Source organism: Lemur catta, chromosome 2, assembly GCF_020740605.2.
Source record: "Lemur catta isolate mLemCat1 chromosome 2, mLemCat1.pri, whole genome shotgun sequence".
Lineage (NCBI taxonomy): Eukaryota > Metazoa > Chordata > Mammalia > Primates > Lemuridae > Lemur > Lemur catta.
In genome coordinates, this window is record NC_059129.1 from 19,595,491 (window position 1) to 19,619,985 (window position 24,495).

At 64.2% G+C, this 24,495-nt stretch overlaps 1 protein-coding gene across 4 annotated transcripts; it reads right to left on the reverse strand.

The window, feature by feature from the left end:
- Positions 1-37: 37 nt before the first annotated feature.
- Positions 38-20,830, reverse strand: MICALL2 (MICAL like 2). 4 transcript variants are annotated; one of them, XM_045542951.1, is made up of 17 exons: positions 20,521-20,828; positions 13,231-13,279; positions 10,741-10,882; positions 9,900-10,066; positions 9,106-9,221; positions 7,732-8,514; positions 5,814-6,082; positions 4,765-4,858; positions 4,066-4,226; positions 3,444-3,596; positions 2,950-3,014; positions 2,752-2,875; positions 2,476-2,566; positions 2,279-2,352; positions 1,662-1,776; positions 620-666; positions 38-264 (listed from the first exon to the last, which is right to left on the reverse strand). In XM_045542951.1, the coding sequence occupies exons 1-17, from the start codon at positions 20,661-20,663 to the stop codon at positions 188-190; spliced, it is 2,670 nt and encodes an 889-aa protein (XP_045398907.1). In that variant the 5' UTR covers positions 20,664-20,828; the 3' UTR covers positions 38-187. The 4 variants fall into 4 exon arrangements, 3 of the variants coding, with proteins under 3 accessions (XP_045398907.1, XP_045398909.1, XP_045398908.1); XM_045542953.1 differs by lacking the exons at positions 38-264; positions 620-666 and adding an exon at positions 1,984-2,055 and having other exon boundaries at positions 1,685-1,776; positions 20,521-20,830; XR_006733391.1 differs by lacking the exons at positions 38-264; positions 620-666 and having other exon boundaries at positions 1,685-1,776; positions 1,984-2,352; positions 20,521-20,829.
- Between the last annotated feature and the right edge of the window lie 3,665 nt (positions 20,831-24,495).

Below are 24,495 nucleotides of genomic sequence, written 5' to 3' on the forward strand. Positions count from 1 at the left end.
GCCTGGGAGCACGCAGGCAGACGTGAGAGCCAGCAGGCCAGGTAGGCAGTTTCTTTATTGAGGGTCTCGGACCCTGAGAGGGTGGCACAGGCCCGGGCTGTCCCGATGCCCCTCCAGGCCACAGCACCGGTCCCTTCCTGAGTGTGAGTGGCAGGGCCGGGCCAGCCCCCGGCCCCCGCTGGGCGGCTCACTTGGGGGTGCTGCCTTTGCTCTTCGGAGACCAGATCTTGGACAAGCGGAACTTGGACTTTTTCCTCTGGATGCCTGAGGGGAGGGAAGGACCGTGAGGCTACGCCCAAGGACCACGGGGCCCCCTGCCGGGAACGCCCTTCCCTTCCGCAGGCCAGTCCTCCCAGGGCCTCCGGAGCCTGCAGGGGGCTGGGCCCCAGCGAGAGGGCAGGCCCTGCATCCCCCACATGACCCCCAGGTGGACGCAAGGCCCTGCCACCCGCTCCCCACACCCTGACCACGTGGTCATCGGCCACTCCTTGGCTCCCTGGGGTGACGAGGAGCTCACACCCTCAGGGTGAGCTGCCGGATGGGGTCCAGCATGCACCACAGGAGGTCCCAGGCCACGGAGCCCACCTGCCCCTCCTCCACGCCCCCAGCCCCGAGTTACCCAGCGACTGGATCATGTTCTGCAGCATCTGGTCCTCCTCCTGCTCCCTGGAAGGGGACAGGTGACCCTGAGCAGCAGCACATGCTGGGCGGGGCCCGGACTGTCTCCAGCCCACCTTACCTGAGCCCCGTGCCCCACCCGACACCCCCCACCTGCCCTCCCACCTGATGCCAGGCACACCTGGCACCCCCTCCTCTCCCTGGCAACTCCTCCCTCTCTGGGGCCTGCCTCAACAGTGCCCTGGGGACAGGAGGGCCCCTGGCTGACCATGCCAGTGCCCTGGGGACGGGAAGGCCTGGGCTGACCTATGCCAAGGCCCCTTCGAGCTCATAGAGGTCACATTTGAGGCTGACCTCAGGTGCCAACCCTGGGGGCTCTGCACAGGGCCCTTCATGAAACATGGGACAGGAAGCTCTTTGGGGGACAGTCACACAGCTGCCACCCACCCCAGCATCCTCGAGACACAGGTGGCCATGTGAATTTAAGTTAAAAATAAGATTTGAACACACTGACTGCCATGTGAGCTGTATTTAACTCAGGCTGGTTTCGAGCCTGGGGCTTCATGAAGCAAAACCCTGCAGTTGGTTCGTGAAAATCTTACTTGTTGCTGCTCTTAGTGTTACAATTAATATTGACAATTTAATTCTAAAAACATGGATGGGGTTGCATATAACTCACACACAGAAAACAAGAAAAAATAACAAATCAGAAAGGATCGTTTTGTTTTAATAAAACACCGCGGCCCCAGGGAAAGTTTTTTTTTTCTAGTGTGGCCGTGAGTGTGTTAAACTTGGCTCCTCAGTCACAGGGGCTGCCGTGCAAGTACCCAGTGGCCATGCGTGGCCAGCGGCTGCCACACTGGGCAACACAGACAGGACGTTTCCATCACGAGACAGTTCCCAGGGGATGGTGCTGACCCCGAAGGTGGGAACAGGGGGCAGGAAGGGGCCCCGCGGCTGAGAGCCCCCAAGACTGCCACCCCACGACAAGCACACGGTGGGTCCTGCTCCTGCCCAGCGCCCCCCCTGGTGGCCTTGCGTACCTGAGCCGGTCCTCGTCCAGCAGGTCGACGATGTGGCTGCGGTCGTCCACGGTGCTCACGTACTGCGCCAGCAGCTCCTGCTCCTGCTGCCGCTCCTGCGGCGACTTCAGACCCTCTGTGGGGACAGCCCGCCGTCAGCTGGCCTGACCCTCCTCGATCACCCCACGCACACGCTGCTCGGCCGTGGGAACGGAGGCCCAGGGTGCCGCGTCCCAGCCCCACAGCACAGCAAGGGCGGAAGCGGGACTGCCAGGACCTGAGCCCTGAAGCTGGGGCGCTGGGCACCGACCGCCAACACAAAATGCCAACAGCTCACGCTTACCGAGCGCTTTCTACCTGCCTGGTGCTGTGCTAAGCACCTGACACATAGTGACGCGTTTAATCCTCAGGACAGCTATGTGAGAGGGGAGATATGATTGTCCTCAATTTAGAAAGGATGATGTCCAGGCACAGAGACGTTAAGTGACTAGGCTGAGGACACACAGCCAGGAAGTGGGACAGCTGGAACTCAACCCAGGGCCTGCCTGGCTCCAGAGCAGGCCCCATCACCAGGACACCATCGGCCACAACACCAAGCGGTCCCCCATGCCACCCCTCCCGCAGGCAGGGCGACGCACCGGGCTTGGCCATCAGCCGGCGCAGCTGCCCCTCCAGGCCCAGCTGCTGCTCCTCCAAGTGCTGGTCCTTGGACCTGCCGTGGCAGACACAGTCTGAGGCCCGGCCTGGCTGGGCTGGCCTCCCCGCCTGGGCCTGACCGCACTGGGGGTCTGGCCTTCCAGGAGGCCCCGCAGGCAGCGCGGCGACGGCCCCTCACTTGTACATCAGCTCCGACTCCTGCCGCAGCAGCAGCTGCTTCTCGTGGATGAGCTGGAACCACTCCACCATGAGGCCGTCCTCCGAGTCATCTGGGGGGAGAAGCCAAGTGGAGCCGGTTGGGGGCAGGGCGGGCCCCCCAGGGCTGTCAGGTCTGCGCCAGGGCCCAGGGTCAAGCCTTGACCACCAGGCCAAGGCGCTCAGGCGGGAGCTGGCCTGGCCTGGGGAGCTGGGGCCAGCCTGTGGCGGGTTGGGGACACGGCTGGCCTGGGCTCACCTCCCTCAGCCGCCCGCAGACGCTTCTCCAGCTCCACGCCCCGGAACTCCAGGGCGTCCAGCTGCTGCTCGATGCTCTGCACCTGCCTCTGAATCTCCTCCTGGAGCACGTACTCGGGGTGCAGCTGGGGGACAAAGGGCGGTGAGGGGGACCCCAAGGGCTGTGCTCCTGCCCCCTCTCCCCTGCCCGCCTACTCACCCTAACCGGGGAGGTCACTGTCTTGCCAGGCGGAGCAGGGACACTGGCCGGGCCCGGGGGCCTCCCTGGAGAAGGGCAGGGTGAGTGTCTGGGCCTCGGGCGTCAGACCCAGTGTGGTCCGGACATGGCCCCTGCCTCCCCCATGTCCCCTGCACCCCACCTGGCTGCCCTGCCCCTGCCCGCAGGCACCTGGGTAGCCCCAGCATGCCACAGGGCAAGAGCTCATATGGACACGCCCTCTGAGGCACCCCAGCCACCCAGTCCCTCCAGTGCCAGGAGGGGACACTCCACCCTCACCAGGTGTCGGACGAGGTGCTATGAAGCTACTGTGGTCTCTTCATGGGGGTGGGCCTGGGCACAGGGGATGGGGCCTCCCTCCATTCTAGGCCCAACGAGCTCCTATACATCCTCCAAAGCCCCAGCAGGCATCTCCTCCTCAGAGGAAGCTTCCCTTCATCTACGTCCCTAACAGAAAAGGCGACTCTGGAGCTGACCTGGTTTGCCCTGAGGATGGGGTTTCTCCTCCTTCTTCCAGCTCTGGGCTTGGTCCTCCCACCCTGAGGGCTCAGGCCGAAGCCAGTCATCGGAAACATCCAGGCTGGGGGGGATGGCCAGTTTCCTGCGGCGGGAAGGGGAGGGGGATGCGGCTGCCCCCAGGTGTGGAGACAGAGCCACACATCAGGCCGGCAGGCCCAGAACCCTCCCGTGAGCCAGGGCCCACGGGAGCCAGGGCTCTGCCCCTGAATGGCCATCACTCATATCCTGCACAGACTGGCCACGCCCACCCAGGGAGGGCAGAACCCTGACCCTGCTGGCATCAGGGGGACTGTTCTAGTGCGTTGGTGACGCTCAAGGTCACATAGGAAGTGGCAAGAGAGCCAGATGTGGATCTAGGGGTGAATGTAAATGCTGGAAACAAACATGCACAGACACACATGTGCATGTGCACCTGATACATGCATGAACAGCCATGCACACACACATGCATGTAGATGCCTACCCAGGACCACCGACTCCTGTGGCTAAGCAGAGCCACTGCCCCTACCCCAACCCCTGGACCCCACCCTGCGACCCCTGCCCACAGAGCTGGAGCCCCTGGGCTCTGTCCGGCAGTACCTGAGAGGTTGGGCCTGGGGCTGGCTGGGCGCGGTGTCCTGTCAGGCCCCACAGGGGTCAGGGTGATGTGGATGCCCCCTGCGAAGCTGCCGGAGACCTTCCTGGGGGCCTCCCCGACCCTCGGCTCTGCCAGGGCCCGCGGCTCCTTGAGCTCCGGAGTCCTGGGCAGAAGGTGCGAAGTCAGCCCTGAACCCCGGCCCCAGGCCTAGAACCACCCAGGGGATCCTAAAGTGTGCTCGGAGCAGCCCGAGGGAGCAGGCCGCCCAGGACACAGCGGGCCTGGCCACCCGCATCTGTTTGGACCCTCCCGCAGCACACAGGTGTGTTCACCCCAGATGCTGTCCTGTGAGCCCACCTCCACAGGTGTGAGCACGTGCTCAGGGCAGACACCCAGCCCGGCTCTGGGCGTGTGTGTGAACCGGCGCACACCTGCTGCGCTCCAGACTGGTCAGAGTGGTCCCCCACGTCACTCGGGCAGGTGCCACGTATCATTTAAATGTGCAAGAATGTGCACACATCCCTGGACGGGTGTGTCAGTGGGTTGGCATGTGTGCTGTTGTGCACCCAAGCATGTGTTAAGCACCTACTGTGTGCCAGGCCTTGTGCCTGCCCTGGGATGCAGCTCCAGGTCCGGGGGCACCCACAGGACAGATGTGGTCGGGGTGAGGCCGCCCCCACAAAGCCTTGCCACCCCCTCACCTCTCAGGGGGACTTTTCTTATCCACGGGCTTCAGGCGGGCCCTCCATCCTGCCGGCCCGTCATCCTGGCCTTCCCGGGGACTGGCACTCGGGCCTGGGCGAAAGCCAGGGGACAGATCATAAGGATGGAGCGCTGGAAGGCGGGTGTCTGCCAGGAGCTGTCAGGCCTCACCCTGTGCCACCTCCCTGCACCGCACGGCCCGCGGGCAGAGAGGAAGGAGCCCTGGGCTGGGAGGCAGGAGGCGGGATTCCCAGCCTGGCTGCCTGTGCTGTGTGTCCCTGGGGAGATCGCTCCCTGTCTCTGGGCCTCAATTGCCCCTTCTGCCCATCGGGTGGCGATGTGGCAGGGTGAACCGCGTGGGCCCTGGTTCTCCGTCCGCCTGGGCGAGGCGAACACCCACGCCACCGCTGCCCGTCTGTGGGCTTTCTTGGCTCCGACCCGAGAGTGGCTTCAAAGGAGCGGCTCAGCCAGAGAGCCCTGGAAAAACGCTTCGCAGCTCAGCTTGTTCTCTGAGCCCAGTTCGATAACACCACGGGTGCCTCTGGGATTGCCCCAGGTGCCTGGGAAACTCCAACTCCACAGTTTGCAGAAAAGCGAGAGGCCGTAAAACAGGACCGTGGGGTCCAGGGAGCCTCTGGGTGGGGGGCGGGGGCAGCAGCACCCTCAGAGCACAGGCTGCTCCTGTCACAGCAGTGCGACATTGTCACTTGACAACGCAAAACCCCGCGGGAGAACTGGAGACGCCACAGACCAGGGCAAAGCCCGGCCACCGTGAGCTGCCAGGCGTCACCACCGGACAGCACTGAGCGCAGGAGGAGCGTAGACAGGGAGTGGGAGGCCACAGGTGCCATCAGTGTGGCCTCAGGGACACCTGCTGCCCCCACGCAGGGGACAGTGCCAGGACCCAGGAGGCTGTGAGCACACGGCACAGAGCACAGACGGGGCAGCTGTGAGTCAGCCAATGCCACCAAGCAGGGCCCTGGCAGAGGGTCCTGGAGCTGCAGACCCTGCAGGCCTCTCACCTGCCCCACACCAAGGGGGCTCTTACCCTCCGCCGTCGGGGCCTCTGGCTTCAGCCTGGAGTCGGCGCCCACCCTGCTGACCCACGAGGACACAGCCGAGCTCCTCTTGCCCGCCTGGGGTGACACGGACGTCCGAGAGGCGCTGCCCACACTCGGGGGTGCCGGCCGCTCCGTCCTCGTCGGGGGGTTGAGGGCCCGGAGAGATGCTGACTGTGGTGGCCCGGCTGAGGGATGTGCTTGTGGCCCTTGGGTTGTGGCATGAGCAGTGGGAGCCAGGGAGGCAGCTGGAGACGGCCTGAGGGTAAGAAAGCAGGTGTCAGGCACGGGTGGGTCCAGCAGCCCTCCGGCCATCACCCCCCCTCACCCCCCACCCCCGCCCCCGGCAGAAGCCCCGCAGCCTCCCCTGCAGCCAGTTCCCGCGGGAGGGGTACCGCCCAGAGAGGGATGGGCCACGGGCATCTCCCTCTGGGATCAGCACATGCTGGTGACTGATGTCACCCTGCTGTTAACTCTGGCTTGGGCTAAGACTAAAGTACCCCAGACACAGCACGCACGGGCAGGAAGCACCTGGGACTTCCCCAGAACCCTGGGCTGGCCTGTGCCCCCTGGGCACAGCACACAGGCAGCAGCTGCAGAGCCCAGGTGGGATTGGGTACCTCCCTCTGTCCCCCGCCCCCTCTACAACCCACTCCCTCCTTCCCCCCCTTCTTCCCCCTACTCTGGGCTCTGGGGTGACCTAGCTGTTTTCCCAGGAGAAGCCAGGCCCCTGCCCATCCAGATACGCCCCCTCAGGGAGCACTTCCCAGAGCACCCCACATCCTCCCAGGGAGCACTCCCAGAGTACCCCACATCCTCCCAGGGAGCACTCCCAGAGCACCCCACATCCTCAGTCCCCCAGGGAGCACTCCCCAGTGTACCCCACATCCTCAGCCCCAGGGAGCACTCCCAGAATGTCCCACATCCTACCAGGGAGCACCCCCAGAGCACCCTACATCCTCACCCCCAGGATGCCTGAGCACCCCCAGTCCTGGGGGCAGAGGGGACTTGCATGCCCCCGTCCCTGTGACACCTGGAGCCCGGTGCGGGACAGGCAGCTCTGAGTGGGGACGCACCCACTGCAGGGAGGGCAGACAGGATGCAGCCTCCTCACTTGGGAGGCGACAGTGCTTGGCGGGTGTCCCCCTAAAGTCTGTGCCCACCAGGAAGCCCAGAGTGCGACCTTGTTTGGAATTAGGGTCTCTGCAGTCGTGACCGTGCTAAGACGTGCCCACACCGCAGGAGGGTGGACCTAATCCCAGTTCCCGTGTCCTCACCAGAGACAGGAGAAGAGACAGAGGGGCCATGTGATGCCAGAGGCAGAGATCGGAGTGGTCCAACCACAGCCAGGAACATTTGGGGCCACCAAGACAGGGAAGAGGCAGGGAATGACCCCCGCTAGAGCGCCCACGGTGAGAGTGGCCTTGTCCACACCTTGACGCCAGACTTCCGGCCTCCAGCAGGCAACTTCTGCCATGTGCGGCGCCCAGAGAGTGCTGCCTTGGAGACGGGCCCGGCGTCTCTCCCCTACCCGGCATGCGCAAGGCACTGGACCGGTGCAGGGGCGAGGCAGGGGGGGGCTCAGAGCCCAGCTCAGTGCAGCCCCCACCCAGCCCGCGTGGCAACCCACTCACAACCTGTTCCTCATCTGCAAAACGGACACAGGGTCCTCTGGGACCAATGAGTCTGTGTGGCACCATGGGCCCCAGGGTGGCAGTGTCACTGCACCCAGGATGCCCTGAGCCCGTGCAGACAGCAGCTCTTCCATCATAACCCGTCCCCTGCTACTCTGACTGCCAGGCACCTCTGCACCTCACTCCCAGGTGTGGAAACTGAGGCTGGGGGCAGTGCCGTCCCCACGGTCACACAGCTAGATCCCCCCAGCTGCTCCAAGCCCCCGGCACCCACCTGCCAGGCGCCCGAGCGCCGGCTGGCTCCAGCGTTGGGAGGGTCCTCCTAAGGAAGCTCAGCGCCTGATCCTTGCTGCTGTCCCCTGCAGGAGCTCCCGCTGGGCCTGGGGCCCTGCCAGCCTGGCCACTGCCAGGGGATGCTCCCGGCGTCTGGAAGAACTTCTCCCGGGCCTGCTGGGTCTTGGAGGCAGATGGGGTCCAGGTCGGGGGGTCCGCAGGGCCTGGAGACGTCGAACTGGAACTGCGCTTGGCCTGGGGAGCCACATGGGGGGCCCCCGGGCCTGGTGGCGTGGGCAGGCCAGGGTCCAGGGCACCTGAGGTCACAGCGGGACGGGAGCCGGGCACCGCTGTGCCCTGGGCAGGCAACGATGACCCCGCCGGGGAGCTGCTGGTCACACGTGTGCGGGATGTGCCCCCCATGGGGGTGAAAGCCACGCGGCTCTCGAAGAGGGGCCTGGTTGGGCTCCCCACGTGGACGCGGGCGGAGGTGGTGGCTGGAGTGTCAGGTGCAGCCGGAACAAAACCTCTGGCAGTTGTGTTGCCCGTGGCAGGCTCCCGGGTGGGCAGCCTGGCCTGGGGCCCGTTTGCTTCCTGGGCCTTCCTCGGGGGGCCCGGGGCCCTGAAGTCCATGAGGCCAGCCCCTGGCTGTCTGGGGGCTGGACCCGGCAACTTGGGGCTTGCAGAGGCAGCTGTGGGGTGGTGGCTGGTGCAGACGAAGACCCCCGGCTCCCCCGTGGCCCTGTAGCCTCCCGAGTGCAGCGTGTTGGAGCATTGCTTACACCTGGGGGAGAAAGTCACCAGCGAGCGCCAGGCTAGCATTCGATTGTTCTTGTGGTCACTGAGTCATTCAACAAACGCCTCTTCTCACGGTCCTTAATCATTTTGAGTCACACACAGGAGATTCATTGTAGGGGGGACACCCCGGAAAGTGCTTGTGCATGTCAGCAGATGCACATGTGTGTGTGCACGCTCACACACACACACACACACACACACACACACACACACGCCACCCGGAGCCCCACTGTGGGGCTGGCCCACCCCAGCCTGCAGTGTGGTGGATGTAGCAGGGCAGGCCCTGTGCTTGTCCTGTGGGAACCCACGGGGAGAGGTGCAGTGGGTGGGGGCCGCGGGTGGTCACAGAGTGAGAAGCCCCAGCATGAACGGCTGAAGCTGGGGAGGGAGACTGAGTCAGTGTGTCTGGAATGACAGCCAGGAGGGCGTCTGGCCCTGGGGTGTCCAGGAACCGCTCAGTATCCCGGGCTGTCGGCAACAGCCCAGCCCAGGACACGGCCAGCGGGACGCAACGGGAGCCTCGGGAGGCGTCTGAGCGGGGCAGGCGCACGCTCGGGCGCAGGGGGAGCGGCCGTACCTGAAGCAGCTCCGGTGGTAGAGCTTCCCGTCAGCCAGGTGCCGCTGCACCAGGTGCACGTGCTTGCCGCAGACCCCGCAGGTGCTGCTGACCGAGCTGCCCACCGACGCCAGGCCCTTGGGGGAGACGCCGGCTGACCCCTCTGGGCTGTGGCCCATCCTGGCCCTCCCTCCTGACAGTTGCCCCGCAAGTGGGCCAGACGGTCCCATTTTACAGACGAGAGAACTGAGGCCCAAGAGGAGCAGCTAGCAGGGCACCCACCAGGGCCCACACCCAGGCTGGACCCCAAGTTCAGGGCCTGCAGCCTGGGCCTGGGGAGGCAGCTGGGGCCTGAGTCAGTGTCCCTGGGGACAGATCTGTCCAGTTCCCACCCTCTGGGCCCTGTTTGACTCCAGTTCCCAGGAGGCTGCAGTGCCAGCCCGCGGCAGCAGAGGTGCCCAGTCGCAGGTCTTCCCCTTGCCATCCCCACTTCTGGGAAGTGGAGGTGTCAGCCTGGTCCGGGGTGCAGCCCAGCACCCCTCCTGCCCCGGGAGGGAGGCGCCCAGCCCGTCTGGGTTCAAGCTCTGCTCCACCTGCATGACCTCTCTCGGCCTCAGCTTACCCATCCGTACAGTGGGGATGGAGCCCGGGGCCCCAGTCCCGGGCAGCTCCAAACACAGCTACTGAGGCCATGCCTGGGCCCGGGCCCACCTCGGCCCCGTGGTTTAGGAGCTGCACACCCCCTGTCCCGAGCCCACACAGTGTGAGCTGGTGGACACCCCAAGAAAGCAGAGGGTGGCGGGGATGGCACTTACAGCCGCTCGGACTGGCTCCTCCGTGCCCCCAACCCTCCTCTGGACGACAGGGTCTGTCCGGGCTGGGACAGGCGAAGGCGGCTGGGATGGCTGAGCCGGGGCCTTCTTCCCAGATGGCTCCTCCTCGGAGGCCGACGAGGGCCTCTTCACACCGGCCATGCCCCCGACTGGCACGAGACAAGCAGGTGTCAGAGGAGCCCAGCCCAGCCCTGCACCCTGGCTCTGACGGGGCCTGGGTCTCTGGAGGTCCCGGGGCCCAGCCCAGGGCTGGGTGCCCAGGAGGGGCTAGCATGGACTCCAGACGCTCCCGCCTCTGGGGGGGCCAGCTGGGGGGAGCAGCCCGAGGGCACGATCTTCCCAGCACAGCTGGCCCAGCCCACAGCCCTGCCCACCCCACTCTCGGGCCCCCACAGGGTCAGGGAAAAGGGACTTCTCTGTCCACCAGGCGGGGTTGGCCCTGTGCCCGGCGTGATTCCGGGGATTTCTGAAGCCAGAAGAGGGCCGTGGGGTGGGGAGGAGCCAGGCAGCTGCGCACAAAACGCGGGATGAAGGCCAGCCAGCCCCACGTCCACGGGGTCCCGAATCAGGGCGCAGCAAGGCCTAGGGTGGGAACAGTGGAGCCTGCCCAGGCCCGGGCGGGTTGGGGACTTGGGGAGCCAGGACCCCGCACATCACTCGAAGCAGGACGAGGGCCCAGGTCCCCTCGGAGGAAGACACAGCACTGGGGCCCCCACCCACCCGGTGCCAGAAGGGCCCCCTCCCCACTTCACAAGGGGCAATGCTGATGCCCGGCCAGCAGGGCTGGGAGGGCAGCCACATGGTGGCGGCGTGGCAGACTCACTGGGGGACCGGCCGTGGAAGTAGTTGTAATACTGGGACACGTAGGTCAGGATGCTCAGCCGGTCGGGCACCTTCAGGGCCACCATGTCCTCGGCTTCCAGCAAGGCCGGGATGCCCAGCTTCTCCTCAGCCACGCGGAAGGCCTGGGGGAGGGGCACGGGTCAGAGGGGCAGGCGGGGAGACCCCTGCTCCTGGGCCAGGCCCCCTCTCCCCACAAGCGGGGCCCAGGCATGGGCTGTGGGCCCGAGAGGACTGGGTTCAGGGCTCGCACTCTGCTCTGCCTGAGCCTCAGCTTACCCATCTGTACATTGGGGCTCAGTCCCGACCATGCAGGGCTGAAGTTGCTCCAGGAGCCGGTCCCAGGGGGCTCCTGAGGCCCTGCCCTGCCCTCTGGGCCACCTCACCCTGGAAGCACCCCGGGCTCTCCCACACCAGAGCCCACACTCCAGACTCATCCCGCCAGGAGCTGCTCTCCCAGGGGCCAACACCCACCAGCCCACTGAGCCCTCCAGGGCCTAAGAGGGGACACAGAGGTGGCCTGTGTCCTGGAAGCTGCAGTGCCAGGGGTGGGGCACTTGGCAGCTGGGGAGGGCCAGGAAAGCTGCACTTACAGAGGGCCGACTGCATACCGGATGGCGGGTCTCAGCCTCAGCGCCCCTCTCCACCTCCGCCGTCCACTCCCTCCGCTGGCGCACAGCCCGGCAGTCCACTGACCCCGCGGGGCTCTAACCACAGACCCACATTGTCCTGCCCCTCACTCGGCCTCCCTCCTTTTGGGCCCATCCTATGTGCCCCCATGCACACCCCTACCCATTCCTGACTGCTGTACCCACTCAGAGAGATCCCAGCGGTGCTGGCAGACGGATCCCCCCAACTAGGGCTGGTGCCCAGCCCCCAAACATGGCACAAAAAGTTCCATGGGGCCCGCTGGCCTCACTTCGTCCAGGGCCAGGACCTTCAGGGGCCTGAGTGCTGCCCGGAGCCAGGCCCAGCCCAGACCCCCATCCCGGGGCCACACTGGCAGGAAGCCCCTTCCCTCCATTCCCGAGATCCTGCTCTCTCTCCTGCCTGGGTCCCCTCCGGGCCATTCCACCCGCCTTCCAGATGCGCCGACACTTCCCCACAGAAATGAAATCGCCTGTGGCCTCCACTTCTGCCAACCATAGCCTGTCATTCCAGCTCCTCCTACAGCAGAACTCCTCCAAAACTGGCACATATATTCATATATTCGCTGCCTCAACCCCCCTATATCTCCCGGCTTCACGCCAGCACACAGCCCAAGCCCAAGGACCAGTCTGCTATGCCCCCCCTTCCTCCTTCCTGATGAAATTGGGGTCCCGGCTCCGTCTGTCCTCTTCCCTGTCCTGCCCTGGGCAAGTCTGGTCTGTCTCTTGCCTTTAAACACCCCGGGCATAGCCTGACGACCCCCACGTCTGTCCCCAGCCTGGCTTGCGTCTCCACTGCCTATAGCACCCCATGGGCACGTGCGAGGGTGTCCAAGATGGGGCTCCTGGGCCCCTCCCAGACTCACCGCCCAAGTCAGCCCTGCCCCCCAAGGCCGGTACTGCCTCTGACCCCTCTTCAAACACAACAAGAACCCGGCCCCTTCCACAGCCACCACGGTGGACCGGGCAATGCTCCCTGACCCACTGCCCCCGCCATCCTGTCACCCAGCCCTTTCCCAGCACAGATCCTGTAGGTTGTTCCTCTATAGGCCGGTGCGCTCCAGCCTCAGGGCCTTTGCACTGCAACTGCCAGCACCCGTTCCACGGGCATCCACAGGGCTCCAAGGGCTGTGCCCCAGGACACCTGCCTGAGCCCCCCAAAACTGCACACAGTGGCCCCCATGCCCCGCCACCTTCTTTCGCCATTTGTCCCCATAGCACTCATTCCCACCCGACTGAAATGCTACATTGTTTCAGCGAAGCTCAGAACTTTCCGAGAAGGACGGTTCCACGCTGCGGCAACGAACACGGCGGCCACTGGCCACGTGTGGCTGTGAACATTTGAAATGTGGCCAGCATGCCCAAGGTACTGAATTGTTAATTTCATTTTAATTATGTTAAATTTAAATTGCCCACGCGCCAAGCAGTGATGGATCCAGTCTGTGCATCAGCCCATGAGGGAGACTGGAATGCACTGTGCAGCAAGGAAACTCCCCCCACTGAGGCTGGGCATGGGGAAGGGTCTCATGCAGGTGGGGCCAGGAGGCTGGCACCTGGGGTGGGGATGGCAGCTGGCCCCCCCCAGGACCTACCCAGGGCCCTGCCCACGGCCAGCCCAGCCCCCGCCCTCCCCAGCGAGGAAGGGATAGTGGGTGGGGAGGCCTGGGCTGCGGGACCAGAGCTCTTTCTAGAACATTGGGCAGCGAGCCCCAGCCTCAGGGGCATGACTCCCCACCCCCAGGGCCCTGCAGACACGGGTGGGGCAGGGCAGGCCACCGAGCCAGCTCTGAGGCCAGGGCTGGAAGGCAGGACGTGGGGGGACTTACCAGCTTGTTGTTTTCATAAATGTTCTCTTTCCTGAGAGCATCGAAGTCTCTGGAAGACAGAAACACTACTGTCCAAAGCAGCTCATCCAAGAGGGGAGGGGCTGACCTCAGAGGTCACCTTGCCCAACTGGGGAAACCGAGGCGGTGGGGGGCCGTGAAGGAATGAGGTCCCACCCAGAACGTGCAGAGGGCAGGCCAGCTCCCGCCCTGGTCACAACAATGCTGCCTGCACCAGGAGGCCACCGTCCCCTCCAGACACGGGCAGCCAACAGCCCGCAGTCGGGCCCTACAGCGCCCAGAGGACAACGCGGGTGGACCTGAGAGGCTCCTGGGCCGGGGCAGCGCCAACATGCAGGGAGGGAAGGACAGCCCGAGGCCGGCCATGCTGCCCTGGGGGCGGGACAGGCCCCTCCACCCACCGGTCCGACCCCTCGTTCCCGTTGACCCTCGCTCCTGCGAGGGTGCCCCTCTCAGCTCTTCACAAACACCAGCTCCCTTAAGGCTCACACCCGACCTGCAGGGTGGGCACCCATCATGTCCACATCTCACAGATGGGGAAACCGAGGCACAGACTTGCTGGAGGCCACACAGCAGGGAAACAGCAGGCAGATCTGGACCCTGGCTCCGGAGTCTGGGCATTTGAAGTCCCATCGCTCCGTCTTTCCTCCATGGAGTGGTGTCACTAGGCGCCTGCCACATGCTCAGCCCCCCGTGTGCTTACGCTAGACCACAGGGACGCAGGGGTCCCAGGCCAGCCCGGACAGCAGGGCCATCCTGAAGAGGCCAAGAGCACAGCCCCACACTCCAGGCTGTTGCCAGACTCCGTGTCCACATCCGGCACGAGCACACCACGGCCCATCCCACCCCGCAAAGGCTGCTTTGAGCAGAAAACACACCCGGGTCACATACAGGCGGCCCCAGCCCAGTCCCAGACATTGACAAAGACCACCAGGCTCTGAGCATGGGCTGCTGCTCCTGGGAGGGTTGGTTGAACAGTGACCTGGAAGCCAGCGCAGTGGCTGACACCTTGGTCCCAGCTGCTCAGGAGGCTGAGGTGGGAGGATCGCTTGAGCCCAGGAGTTCAAGACCAGTCCAGGCAGTACAATGAGATCCCATCTCAAAAAGAAAACAAGTGATCTGGGGTCCCGAACAGCAGCTGTTCTGATGGCAGCATGACCTGGACTGTTCTGGAAGCCCCTGGCACAGGAAAGGGAGTCAGGCGGAGGTCTGGACTGGGAGCCTGGTCCAGACGTGCAAACTGAGGCCAGGGGCAGCGCCTGCCCGAGACCCCGCAGTGGGGTGCAGCAGGGGGACGGGGCTGCAGTTTGCCCCATCCCTGCTCAAGAGGCCTCCCTGTTGGCCCCCAGCCCTGCTGGCCATCGATCTGCCCAGCTCCGCAGGACGCCCCCAAAATTTCCAGCATGGACCACCTCCCAGCTAACGCATTCCAGATGCCAAGACCACCCCTGTGGCACAGAAAGAGTTCTGTGCACACGGCAAGAAGGTGTGCAGATTTGTCCCTGGTGGACAGATGACAAGAAGGAGGCTCCCAAGTTCAGGGAGCAGGAAAGACAGGTGTCGGCACCCTCAGGCCTGGGCAGAAGCCCATGTCCACCTAGGTTTGTCCCTAGATGCAGTGAGATTTTAGGAGTGCCCAAGAGCACATGGGTGGCCACCTCTGGCCAACGTCCGGGACTCTCCTCACCTCGGGGGCACAGGGCCCCCTCTTCCCCGTCCCCAGCCTTTGCAAGCCCAGCCTCTTCTCCAAACCTTCGCCAGGGCCACTGACCGCAACAGCCACATCCTCGGCAAGGATGCCGCAGGGCCAGCCGGAGGGCAGGGTGACAAGTCCTGTTTTGTCTCCAAACAAAGTGGCAGGAGGAGGCCGTCTGCCTCCTGCCCTGGCCTCACCCACCCCGGAGGCTATGGCAGCTCCCTCCTCTGGACTTGAGAGCGGCCTGTTGCCCCTGTAGGGCCATCTTGTCCCCAGACGCAAAGTGAGTGAGCTCCAGGTAGATCAGGGCACCCCAGATCCTCCCAGGTGCCCCCCAATGGCAGTGCCAGCGCCCGCAGCACAGGGCATGGTGTGTAGGTCTGGGCTGCAAGTTCAAGGACCACCAGCACCAAGTCCAAGCTGCTGCCCTGGGCCTTCGAGGCCTCTGCATCTGGGCTGAACCACCCCTGACAGTCCCACAGCCTCCAAACCCCTCCTGCCTCCACCAAGCCCGTTCCCTGCCTGCGAACACCCTGTCCCAGCTCTGCCTGACGCTCTGGCCAGGCCCTGGGCCCAAGACCCTGCAGTGGTGCACAGTGGGGCTGCATCCCTAAGCTGAGCTCTGCAGCTGTACCAGTCAGAGCTGCCTTGCGGACGTGACAGCACCAGTGGAGACCCCACCCACCCCTCCAGGAAGCCCTCCAGGGCCAGCTTTCCACCATTGGGGGACCCCAGTGCTACGGGCTGAACTGTACCCCCTGAAAATGACATATTGGAGCCCTGTCCTCTAGGACTCTGCATGAGACCTTGTCTGAGACAGGGTCTCCACAGGGTGATGGAGTTTAAATGGGGTCTTTAGGGTGGCCCTAATCCAGTGACACAGGGACACACAGACAGGGAGGATGTGTGGAGACGCCGGGAGAGATGGCCTCCCACACAGCCCCGTCCTGCTGACACTGGGGTCTGGGCCTTCTGGCCTCCTCAGCTGGGAGCGGAGCCGTTGCTTAGGCCTACTGGTTTGGGGTGCTCTGTTACCGACACCCCTGGCTCTGGCTGACCCCAGGGAGGTGGGCAGCTCGAGCATAAGGGTTTTGCTGGGCAGAAATGCATCAGTGTCACCCATGCTTGGCGGTGAGCAGACGGGTGAGGCCGCCGCTGCCCAAGAACCTGCCCTCCAAGCGGGCCGGGCCAGGCACCCTGCAGAGTCGGACCAGGTTTTAATTTGAATTCTCACAATTAAAATCAAGTATGTCCTGGTACAACTCCCACGCACCTACCGAGGGGCCATGCACACAGCTGGTGCTCTATAAATGCTTGTGGATGAAATAATTCAGTGCTTGCTGAGTGGGATTTTTGTGGCTTTCATTGATTCTTTCAACTTTGGCTGAATGAATGAATTCATCGAGTGTGGGTCACGCAGTCGTTCGCTGGTCAGCTGTCAGCCAGCGTGTGCCCAGGCCTGGGCGGGCCGTGGCCTGCCCCTGCCAGGCCCCGCTGAGCCCCCGGAGTGTTGGCCTCAGCTCTTGGAGCCAAGCCGCCACCTGCCCCCGCGCCCCTGGGGGCTCCGGGCATGTGCACCCCCTTCCAAATTCCTGGGTGGCTGACCTCACGCTGTTTATTTCCTGGAACAAAATGCAGCCACGCGGGTGGGCGCCAGGCTGGGAAGGGAGAGAGCCCGGCCAAGCCTTTCTCAGGCCCCTGAAGCTCGTCTGGAGTGAATCCCACGGGGAGGGGAGACAGGCGAGAGATAGACGACGACAGAGTCACAGAAGGGACGAGGGAGACACGAGAGAAACTGGTACCACAAGGCCCAGAGGAGACAGGAGAGAGGGAGTTGGGAACAGCAAAGCCACAGAGACACCAAGACAGACACAACCAGACAGCTGGGGAGCAGGGGGGTGGCCAGAGAAGGGGAGGACCAGGGTCCCCCCTGCCTTCCACTTGGGGCCTCTGGAAGGAAAGTGTTGGGCCCTGGGCCGCCCTGCCCGGTAGGTGGGCTGGCAGCCCCTCCAGGGCCCCTCCCGGCACTCTGGCCGGCAGGAAGGCGCAGCAGGGGTCTGGGCACAGGCTCTCAGGCCAGGAACAGAAGGCCTCTGTCCCCAGGCAGCTTCCTGCTGACCCAGCCCTGCGTGGGAGGGGAGGTCAGGCCAGCCCAGCCTCGGCCCACCCTCTGCTCTGGCCCAGGAAGACAGAACGCCGCCTCCGGAGCTTCTGGGTGGGGGCCTCCGAGGGTGATCCCCTGGGGTGACCCCCAGTGCCAGGCGAGTCTCGGGAGCCCTGCCACAGTCGGGGAGCCACCGGCAAGGGCATGTCAGCCAACCTGCCCTGAGCCACCTCCAGAGCTGGGGGGACTGAGGTGGGGCATCTGCAGAACCCCAACTCATGACACCTCCCAGACCCTCCACAAGTCCATGACCTTGAGCCCCCCCACCAATGCTTCTGCCCGCTGGAGAGCTCCAGCCCCCGCCCCACCTGCCTGCGGGCCCTGGATCAGGCCCAGAAGGAGGAGCCGCCCCACCCTGAGCCGCTGGTCCCACGGGCTGACTGCCCGGGCAGGAGGCGGCTGTTTGTTCTGGGTGGTTCCGGAGCTCACCGGGCTCACCATGGCGTCATTGAGGAAACAGACCCTGAGGCAGCACCCTGAAGCCACCTGCAGAAACCCCAGCTCCATATGGGTGCAGCGGGTGGGCGGCAGGGGCAGGCTGACCAGGCAGGGCGCCGTCCCCTGCTACCTCCTGGTGCATGTTGCCAGGTGAGCCTGTTTCCTGATGGGAAAGTGGCAATTACACACCTCCGGGTCCCCGTGGGGCCCTCCAATGCGGTCACACGTGCCTCGAGAAGCAGGGACAGGACACATGAACTCCCAGATACCCGCCCCCTCTGTCCCCTTGGCTGGCGGGGCAAAGGCAGAGCAAGGAGCCCCACCTGGCTGGCTGCGTGCCAGGCTGCTCCTTCACAGCTGCTCTCCACCAAAGGCCGAGCGGAAATGCGCTCAGCACGCAGCAGGAAAGACTGAGACCAAAGGGAAGGACTTCCTGGTGGCAAAGCTAGGGACACAGACAGGAGGTCCACTCTGCTGCCAGAGGGGTTTCACTGGAAGGAGAGGGGGACGGCGTGCTGGGGCTCACAGGCCAGGGTCTCACGTGGGGTCTGGCCTCAGGGGCCCCTGCATAGGACAGGACTCCACGCCTGTCCTTTCCACCCCCCGGGGTACCTCCCCTCCTGCAGCTGGGAGCAGCAGCAGTGGGCAGGAGCAGGCACCGCAGGCGCGGGGTTCCCACACTCCCAGGGACCCTCCCCAGGTACGCACCCGACGCATCTACGAGCCCCTGTCATGCCAGCCACTTGTGGAGACCTGTACTCGCTTCTATGGCTGCTGTAACAAATCACCACAAACCAGGAGACTCCAAATAACAGGAATTTGTCCCCTTGCAGTTCTGAAGGCCAGAAGTCTGACACCAACGTGTGGGCAGGGCCCTGTTCCCGCCAGAGGCTCTGGGGCTGCTCTTCCAGCCCCAGGCGTCCCTCGGCTGAGGCTGCATCACTCCAACCGCTGCCTGCGAGGCCACACGACCCCCCTACCCACCCACCCCACTCCGTCTGCACACAGGCACACGCCAAGCACCCACCATGTCCTCCCGCACCACGTGCCGAGCTCGGTGCCAGGCACTGCGGATACGGCAGAGAACAAAACAGACACCCCCAGCCCCGGAGCTCAGTCCGGTGGAACAGACAGACAGTAACCAAGTCAGCAATCAGTCATGCCCACGTGTTGCTGCCAGGGTGGCCCCTCCACTGTTGGGAGTCACCTCGAGCTTTGATTCATTTACCTGCTCACTGTCTGTCTCTGAGACCAGAATGCTGCTCCCTGCATTTGGGGGCTGAGGAGATCTAATACTCTACACAGTGCTGGGTATACAGCAGGCGCCCAATAACTATCACTTAAGTGAACGACTCTAGGATGCCTGCTGGTGCCAGCACACAGACACTTGTGTGTGCACCTGTGCTCCCCCGGGAGCAGTGTGTGCTGGGCCAGGTGCCACATGCACACCCCCGGCCTCTGACCCCAGCACAGCTGGGAGCCGGTGGAAGTTCCCCAGGGCCGGGAAGGACCCAAGTCCCCAGTGACACCTGCTCACTGGGAAGGTGCTGGGCCAGTAGTCCGTGGCACCACCTTTCCCTCCCCTTGAAGACTTCAAGCTGGCCCTGCGTGGGCTTGGCCACCATTCAGCCTCACCTAGGACCCGGGCTCCAACCTCCCCACTGTGGTCCTTCTCGCAGTCCCAGGTCAAAGCTCAGCTTTGGGCTTTCATGTGGAACCACATTGTGCCCAAGGTCTTCTGCCTCCAAGGGTGACTGAGGCACATCCCCGGGGGGTGGGGGCGGAGCAGAAGTGCTGCCAGAACACATGGAGGCCCCCAGGCAGCTCCAGGAACACAGGGAGGCCCCCAGGCAGCTCCAGGAACGCATTTCACAACCTTGGGGCCAGAGCCCCAGAGCTGAGGCCTCTTGCTCAAGACTCCAGCTCCCCATGAGGAGTGGTCTTGGCGGCAGTGCTTGGGGGTACAGGGGAGGAGCCCTGGTGCCAGCCCAGGCTCTGCTTGATGTGCCATGTGAACTCAACAAGGACCCCTCCTCTCTGGGCTCAGTTTCCCCCGAGACCTTCCTAGCAAACACACACCCCCACCCCAGCCTTGGCTCCAGCCACAACTTCTCAGAATACTTTTTCCAGAAGATGCCTGGGCTGTAGGTGGCCTTCTGAGGACCCGCTTCCTGAACCTCTGCCACCCAGCCCAGGTGCACAGATCTCTGGCCCAGCAAGCCTGGCCCCAGTGATTCAGGCAAAGTGCGTTTGCTGAGTGAATGAATAACTGATGGAGCAGATCCAGGCTCAGGCCAAGAATCAGCAGTAAGGCAGGGCCAGCCTTCCAGCCACCCATGCCATGATCCTCCTGAGGGGAGATGGCCTAGCCCCCAGCCCCTGCCCCCCTGCTCCAGCTCCAGGGATACGGTCCATTCTCCACCTCGTCCCCTATCACCTAGGGTGCAGAGGCCTGGCCAGCGGCACCTGGGCCGTCCCCCACAGCAGCCCTGGGCTGCACTCCCAAGGGTGCCCAGACACAGGGAAGAGTGGCACAGCCCACACTAGAACCCTGAGTGACCCGACTTGGTGGGGGGCCCAGGACAGTTAGGGTCTCAGAGGACCTAGAGAGGCAGCTCGCTGGCCCTTTCCCAGGGAGTGGCGGTGGGGGTGCTGTGGCCAGAGCCCAGGACACTGCCCTGAGTCACGGACTGACTAAGCCAGCGGGGGCGGCGGATGTCCTGGCCTGGGCCCAGCTCCACTCGGTGGACAGGCAAACTGAGGCCACTGGGGGCCTTCGCGGGGCTGGGTGGGCTGTACCTGCAGGACCCTGCTCTGCCCAGACCCACACCGTCCACCTCAGGGGCCCGCGGCCCGGGAGTTCCGACCCCGCTCCCCATCCCCGGAGCAGGCCCGGGCCTCAGTTTCCCCGCCCGAGTTGCCACCCGCTGCCCTGCAGAGGGGTCAAAGGGCGCGGGCACGGAGGGGCACTCACAGGAGGTCGGGTCGGTGGCGGTGCAGGATGGCGCAGAAGGCCAGGCCGTCGCGGAACGACGTGGTCATGTTGGTGATGTTCACGTCGCGGTAGCCCTCGCACTGCTGCCGGCACCACTGCTGCAGCGCCCGGAGCGCCGCCATGAGCAGCGCCCGCACCCGCGGGGATGCGGGAGGGCCGCCGAGCGTCCCGGGGCGCGGGAGGACAGCGGGCGCCGGAGGGCAGGGGGCGTGGGAGGACGGTGGGACGAGGGAGACGGCGGGTGTGGGAGTACAAACAGCCGCCGCCGCCGCCGCCGCCGGTCCGGAGCACGGCAGAGCAGCCTACAGGCCGCGCTCCCGCCAGCCCCGCCCTCTCAGCCACGCCCCCACGCCCCACGCCCCGCCCATGCCAGGGCCCGCCCACGCTGCCAGGCTCCCGCACAGGCTCCCGCCCGGCCGCCCCGCCCTACCCGCCGCCAGACCACGCCTCAATCCTCTCCCAGACCACGCCCCCAGCCGCGGGCCGGCCCCGCCCCCGCCCCCGCCGGCCCCAGTTCCGGACCCGGGAAGGGAGCGCGGCTGCCCTGGGGCCCTGGCCTGCTGGCCGCCCTGCAAAGGCCTGGGGACATTCTTTCTTTCTCCGCCCCACCCCCTGCCACCACCTCCACCCCAACCACACGGAGAAGTGGAAGAAAAGGCCCGTTGACAAATGGGGAAACTGAGGCTTGAACAGCGGTCCCTTGCCTGGTGCATGTCGAAGGGGAAACAGGCTGGGAAAGGGGCCGTGTTGCCAGGCTGCACAAGGAGTCCCCACCCCAGTGCCCTCTTTGGGGGAGTGGTTCCCAGTTTTCCACTCTGAGAATCTGTGACACATGCAATTAAGGAAAAGTCCCTCTTGTGTAATTAAGGAAAATCACCCAGGCCGGCCCCTTTCCACATTCTTCTCTTCTTGTCTGTGGCCACGTGGCTGGATGAGGCTAGAAATGTGAGATGGCCTCACCCTCCCCTCCACCAGGGCACAGGGCCTGTCCAGGCAAGGCCCACAGAAGGAGGGTGTTTTCCCACAAGTGGCCCCTGGCAAGGACTTGGGGCAGCTTTGCTGTGCCCGTTGGAAGGAGCAGAACCTGAGGGTGGTGTTGCAGCTCCTTCCTGAGCCTGGGCCCTGAAGAGACCCCCTGGTGGGCCTGCTGCCCAACAGTGCAAGAGAAGCCTGTGTGGGTGGTGAGCTCCCTGTCATGGGGAGCATGCAAGCAGGTGCAAGGCAAGGAGCCCCCTATGGCCTGGGGTTGTCACTGGCCATGACAATGCTCTGCTGCAGTCCTTGACTGCCAGGAGGGCTCCCAGCAAGGGGACAAAGGGTGATGTCATGCTGGTTCAGCCGGTCCTGATCCTGGCACCGGGTTTTCTTGACCCCCAGGGCAGCGGTCAAATTAGGAGAACCGGAAAAGCTGGTAGGGAAGGCAAAGTTCAAGAAGTGAGGGGTGGGGAGAGGACACGGGTGGAGGAGGGGCAGGCAGGGGCTCAGGCTCACCCACCTCCCTCGGAGGGAACAGCCTAGGGAGTGGCCTGGAGTCAGCCTAGGGGGTGGCCTGGGGTCAACTTTTAGGGGTTACAGCTGCACCTTTGAGACCCATCCCACCCTGCCACCTCTCCCTCCAGACCATGGCCATCCAGCCCCTGCCTACCGTGCCAGCCTCCCTGGGCCACCTCCTGCCCCTCCAGTCACCACACACCCCCAACCCTGAAGCCCTAGGGATCTTTCTAGAAAGCCAGTCTGGCCGAGCCCGTCCCCTGCTGGAAGCCGCCCTGGCTGCTGTGTGAATAAAGTCCCGTCCTTATCAGGCCTCCCAGTCCTGGTCAGGCGCCCACCTCTCCCTGGCCGCGCCCACCATGGGGCCTCGGAGCCGCTGCCCAGCCGGTCTCAGCTAGGATCACCCAGCTTTCCGAAGGGCCTGGGGTCTGGAGCGGGGGCCTGTCTAGCTCACTCAGCTCTTACCTGCTCCCTGCCCTGGGGCTCAAGTGTGAGCACACGAAGCTGCATTTATTGAGTACCTACTGTGTGCCTGGCTGTGGAGTAACCCTTGTGGGGGGAGGATATGATGTCCCTTTGCCCATGAGGAAACCGAGGCCAAGAGAGAAGGCGGTTGCGAGAGCAGGCAGGAAGGTGACAGGTTCCTGGGGAGGATCGTGCGGGTGCAGACTCCTCAAAGCAGCACTGGGGCGGGGAGCCAGGGCCCAACGGAGAACAGAGCGGCCCTGAAAGACTCCAGTGGCTCCCTGCAGAGAGGAATGGCTTTGCAGGGGGCAGGAGAGCTGAGGGCAGAGGGACAGCATGTGCAAAGGCCTGCAGTAGAAATGTAGGCACGGAGGAGCACGTGACCAGAGGCTGGTATGGCTGCAGCAGAGGATGGGCAGTGGCAGGAGAAAGGGCAGGAGGGGGTGCGGAGGGACGCGGCAGGATTCAGCAGGCCCCACCCGAGCTTCTTCTATCAATTTCCACACCCATTTTCTCTTGATACTTACAGCCACCCTTTACAGTGGCTCTGAGCTGGGCGTGGTGGCACACACCTGCAGTCCCAGCTGCTCAGAAGGCTGAGGCAGGAGGATGGCTTGAGGCAAGGAGTTTGAGACCAGCCAGGGCAACATAGCGAGACCCCCATCTCTACAGAAAAATTTAAAAATTAGCTGTGCATGGTGACACATGCCCATAGTCCCAGCTACTCCGGAGGCTGAGATGGGAGGATCACTTAAGGCCAGGAGTTGGAGGCTGCAGTGAGCTATGATAGTGCCTGTGAATGGCCACTGCACTGCAGCCTGGGCAACATAGCGAGACCCTGTCTTGCCATTTGTCATCTAAACAGAAGTGGCTCTGCCTGTTCTGCAGCTAAAAAAACTGAGGTTCTGAGAGGAGACAAGACCACCTGATCAGCCAGGCAGCAGCCCAGGCCCCAGCACGGGTGAGGCCCGGGAAGCAGGTTGGCCCATTTGGTGTCCCACCCACTCGGCCACCCGGGTCTGGGACAGGGTTTCCAGGCCAGTCTCAGTTTCGCCCCTTCCTGCCTCTGTGTGAGTTCTGACCCGGGGAGGAAGAGGTATCTCAGTCCATCGGGTGGCAGGGACAGTGCTAGGGCCCAGGCAGGGACAGGGCCCAAGGGAGGCACCACTCCTTTCCATCCCAAAAGCCAGCTACACTGCGGGCCAGCTTAGCTCCTGGAGGACGGCTGGCGGCTGGGCACCTGGGACGGACTACAGTGGGGGGGTCCAGGCACCAGGCTTCGAGGGTGGGTGGGGCCTATGAATTCAACCCCAAATACCTGATCCGATCAAGGCTGATGGACCAAGCCAGAGCAGAATCAGTCCCTTGAGCCTTGGGGCGGAAACCAGGACAGAGAGAATGGGGGGCGAGTGAGAGGAGGAACCAAGCAAGGGAGGTGTCCTGGGCATGTGATGCCCCCTGAGAGCCATCAAGCCTTCATCCCTGACCTGCGCTGTGGGGAGAGAGTGTCGCCACACAGGTTCCCAAACCGACTTGCTCACAGGACCCTGGCGATTGTGGGGGCGTCACACTGGCCTCACTGCAGAGCATCCAAGAGACGTTGCTTCCTCCCCCATCTCCAGGCCTCGGTCAGCAAACAGCTCTCTCAGGCCACCGTGGACGCCAACACCATCCCTGCAGCCCCAGGCAGGAGAGGGAGTGGGAAGCTGTGACACCCCATTTTAAGGGGCCACCCATTAATTAATTAGGCTCCATGAATAATGCATGCCACCTTGGGCATATTAATAGCATTTATATGGCGTACTATGGATGGTATACACGCTCTCTGAACATCTCACAAATAATTCACGACCCTGCTCCTTCCTCGGCCTCCAGGAGAACCTGGCCAGGGCTACGGCGGGCTTGTGGGTTGCTTCCAACAGCCAAATTTTACATTTCATTATAAATGGCTTTGCTGGGCATGTCTGTAACTTTTACATTTCCATCCACTTTATTATT

Bases quoted from the DNA above. Each gene is read 5' to 3' on its own strand.
- MICALL2 (XM_045542951.1), bottom strand. From the start codon at position 20,663: ATGGCGGCGCTCCGGGCGCTGCAGCAGTGGTGCCGGCAGCAGTGCGAG. The intron at 10,067-10,740 runs GTGAGTCTGCCA...GTCTCGTGCCAG, and splicing joins CTTCCACGGCCGGTCCCCCA to TCGGGGGCATGGCCGGTGTG. The intron at 1,777-2,278 runs GTGCGTCGCCCT...CTGTCCCCACAG, and splicing joins CCGGCTGATGGCCAAGCCCG to AGGGTCTGAAGTCGCCGCAG.